Source organism: Bison bison, unplaced genomic scaffold (genome assembly GCF_000754665.1).
Source record: "Bison bison bison isolate TAMUID 2011002044 unplaced genomic scaffold, Bison_UMD1.0 scf7180017864384, whole genome shotgun sequence".
Classification (NCBI taxonomy): Eukaryota; Metazoa; Chordata; class Mammalia; order Artiodactyla; family Bovidae; genus Bison; species Bison bison.
This window is the reverse complement of record NW_011494956.1, coordinates 9,043,830-9,047,955: the sequence shown is the minus strand read 5'-3', so window position 1 is coordinate 9,047,955 and position 4,126 is coordinate 9,043,830. Positions and strand designations below refer to the sequence as shown.

The following is a 4,126-nucleotide window of genomic DNA, read 5'->3' as shown; positions in this document are numbered from 1 at the left end:
CATGAAAAGATGCTCAACATCATTAGTCATTAGGGAAATGCAAGTTAACCCACTAGGAAGTATTGATAAAGATGTGAAGAAATTGCAATTCTGCTAGTGGGAACGTAGGATGTTACAGCTGCTTTGGAAGACTGTCTAGCACTTAACTCAAAATACTAAACAGTTACCATATGACCAAGCACTTCCACTCATAGTGAATGAAATGTGAATTATACCTCAATAAATAGCTCCTTATAAAAATTTAAACTTACAAAGGACTTTAAATTTGTACTTGTCCATATAATTGATTTTTTAAAAAAGTTATATCTGCCTTTGCTTTAAAAAAGGTTTTTTAAAACTGTAAGTGAAAGTGAAGTCGCTCAGTCGTGTCCCGACTCTTTGCGACACCGTGGACTGTAGCCTACCAGGCTCCTCCGTCCATGGGATTCTCCAGGCAAGAGTACTGGAGTGGGTTGCCGTTTCCTTCTCCAGGGGATCTTCCAACCCAGGGATCAAACCCTGGTCTCCCGCATTGCAGGCAGATGCTTTAACCTCTGAGCCATCAGGGAAGCCCTTAAAAGCGTCTGCCTGCAATGCGGGAGACTCGGATTCGATCCCTGGGTTGGGAAGATCCCCTGGAGAAGGAAATGGCAACCCACTCCAGTACTCTTGCCTGGAAAATTCCATGGACGGAGGAGCCTGGTAGGCTACAGTCCATAAAACTGTAAGCAGGTTGCTATTTTATTTACCCAGGGAAAATTGTTTCTTACCGAAATTCTCTGGGAATAAGGCATAGCCTTTCTGGTATCTAGATAACTAGGAAGTTTGAGCAAGAAGTAGGGAGTCAGATCACACAGTCTCAAAGTGTGTTGAACGAATGTGGATGTCCAGGCCTTGAAGCCTAATGACTTCCCTTGCTCACATTAACCAGCACTGAGGTGGGCGTGGCACATTTATTAGGTCCCCTCAGCCCTACCTGTAACTGAGCTATCGTGTCCTACTCTTTGTGACCCCATGGAGGGCTGTTCTGTCCATGGAATTCCCCAGGCAAGAATACTGGAGTGGGCAGCCATTCCCTTCTCCAGGGGATCTTCCCCGTCCCAGGGATCAAACCCAGGTCTCCTGCATTGCAGGCAGATTCTTTACCATCTGAGCCACCAGGGAAGCCCATTCCTTATCTAAGGTACCCTCAGTTTTATCCCTATCATTGTCGGATGCATCTGAGTAAACTAACTGCAAGATACCCCCATGTAAGAACAGCAGTTTATAACTTCTGTTTTTATTTTCCAGTTTTTTTTTTTTTTTCCTTAGAGGAAGAAGATTAAGTTGATAAAAAGTTACTGGCATCCTTGTGAGTGGTCTTTCATATGTGGTTTTTATGAAAGTGAAAGTTATGTTCGACTCTTTGCGACCCCATGGACTCTATAGTCCATGGAATTCTCTAGGCCAGAGTACTGGAGTGGGTAGCCTTTCCCTTCCCAGGGGATCTTCCCAACCCAGGGATCCAGCCCAGGTCTCCTGCTTTGCAGGGGATTCTTGACCAGCTGAGTCACAAGGGAAGCCCAAGAGTACTGGAGTGGTTAGCCTATCCTTTCTCCAGGGGATCTTCCCGACCCAGGAGTCGAACCAGGGTCTCCTGCATTACAGGTGGATTCTTACCAACTGAGCTATCAGGGAAGCCCGGATGTGGTGTTTATAAGTGAGGTTAATTTTAGTTTTTCAATGTTAAGTTTGGTTCTTGGCAATAGTATCTTATCAAGTAGGGGAAATTGGCTTCAGTGCTGGAAATCACTTATTTACTTGTTGTACACTGCCTACATTCACAATTGACTTAATGGCCACTAGTGCATGGCATCAGGTTTGGGACATGGCTGTTAATTTGTGTGTCTGTTTTTATGAACCTGACTGTATAGGGAGTTTTAACATTTTTGTTCGTGCTTGCTATGTGCTCATTTGCTTGTTGCTTTTATAAATTTCATTTGCATTATTTTTCCTGGAAACTGAAAATCAAAATTGAAAATGGCATGATAAGAATACTTTTAGATGACTTTAAAGCACTGCTAAGTAACTCTTAGCACTTCTGTATTAAACTTTTCCAGTTTAGTATCAACTTCATCAGTTGACAAACTCCTGTGGCCTCCGACTGCCTGTTTTCGTTAAGTGACGTTTTATTGGAACACAGCCCCCACTCATTACGTTTATTTATTTGTGCTCTGGCCTGCTGTGTGGAGGAATGTATCTGTTAGTTCCTACAAAGAGCCAAATCTGAAAGAATGGCTTTTCCCTGTATCTCATTAAACCAGCTTTTGGGCTTTACCTGTTTCGTTTTCCTTACAGTAAACTGATCATGGCTTTGAGGTTGGTTTTCCTCTGTTTTTCTGCAGCAGGATCGCTCTGTGTGGTAGGGAAGTGCTGCTGTCTGGAGGTGAACGTACTGTGCTCCTTCCTTCTGTCCTTTCGCTCCCTATTTTGGCCTCCTGGTAATTGGGGCGGGGGAGGATGGGGAATGCCAGTCTGAATTAAGATGAAATTGCTTTAACTGTTTTCCCCTAACAGTTTTCTGGCCTGCAGGTAACAAATGAAAGTTATCTAGCTTTTGCCACAATTTGTTTGAGGTCACAGGGTCTTTTGAGCATCACAAGAATAAACTCCACAAAGAAAAATGGATGTATTCAGAAATGTATTATTATAGAAATCTCAGAAGCTCTGAAGTTCATCTTTGCTGGGAATGGGTGAGGGTGAAGGGTCCACAGATCCTAGGTTGGGAATGCCTCCTCTAGCCTTTCTTCAAGGACAAATATTAATAAGCAAGTTTATGTTAAGACTGGAAAATAAAGCTGATGTTAATTCAGCTTTGGGGAAATAAGTGTTCTTTACTGTTGCCATACCTGGGAATTAATTGAATATTTTTTGATCAGTTTTTAAATGTTCAAATGTAAATGTGTGACGTTAGCAATGTATTGTAGCATATAATCTTGATGGTGACCACTTACAATGTTAGATCTTTGACTACAGACATTTGAGAAGAATAATTCTAGATGTTCACAAAAGAAATCACTGGCTTGGGATAGATTTTAGTGTTTCCAGATTGTGAAGAAAAAAAGAAGGTTAGGCCCTTTATATGAAACTTGCGTGTGCCAGCTCTGGCTTCGTGCTTAGCAGTGGAGCTGTCAAGTCCCCGTGGTCAGAGTGCCTGTTCTGATCTTGTCCTCTCTGCACTTCTGCATGAGGCTTCCACTCAGCCAGTATTTCCTAAACTTTATTCATTGATAACCATCTTCATGACTTGCCTTCTCTGCATGCTTCCTGGCTATTCTTTAAATCAACTCACTTTTCAAAACTCAAATTTATGCAGATAATTATTATGAAATACAGGGTTGATAATGCTCATTCTTTTGTTTCTCACATACACATGAAGGGGATTTATCCAACCTAAAATCATCTTTTTTCTGGAGGGCATCAAATTCATTTTGGGAAACACTCCCTTATGTGCTGGAATTTTCAAGCTCTGATCTTGAATTAGTATGATCTGTGGAAGCTGCTTGTATTTGGAAGTATCAGAGGAGAGGAGGGGATCACAGGATGGGTGGGTGCTGCCTGCTGAAATACCCCTTGCTTGGGCAAATTCATAATGTTTGGAATATGAAGATACTTGGCTGTGTGCATGGCAAAGCTTGGAATCCTAGCCTTGCGATGGTTGGTTTGTTTTTCCACCTTGGCCTCATTACACACAGACAAACACACACAATGTGTGTATCTTCAAGTTTTATGAGTTTTGTTTTCTTTTACAGGTTTGATCTTGCTCTTCTACCTAGTCTTTTATGGGTTCCTGGCTGCACTCTTTTCATTCACAATGTGGGCCATGCTTCAGACTCTGAATGATGAGGTTCCAAAATACCGTGACCAGATTCCTAGTCCAGGTAATTATGTTGTGATTATTATGGGTTCTAACAAAATTGGATTATATTTTATCTTCTCTGGAAGTCTGTATTATAGAGCAGGTAGGAGTATTAGGTAAATTTCGAGAGTACAAAATAATGTGTAAAGTTTTTTGTTTGTTTAATATTTACATGCTGATACAAAGACCTTTAATATTTACATGCTGATATAAAGACCTTTAATATTACACAGTGATACAAAAACTTGG

General features: G+C 41.3%; 1 protein-coding gene across 1 annotated transcript in view; it reads left to right on the top strand.

Annotated features, from left to right (window-relative positions):
- The first annotated feature begins 1,611 nt into the window (after window positions 1-1,611).
- The window catches only part of ATP1B3 (ATPase, Na+/K+ transporting, beta 3 polypeptide), a 22,041-nt gene continuing 19,526 nt past the window's right edge, over window positions 1,612-4,126 (top strand). The window contains exon 1 of the mRNA XM_010858172.1: window positions 1,612-3,899. Coding sequence (XP_010856474.1) covers window positions 3,833-3,899 — 67 coding nt within the window. The 5' untranslated portion in view covers window positions 1,612-3,832. The remainder of the gene's footprint in view (window positions 3,900-4,126) is intronic.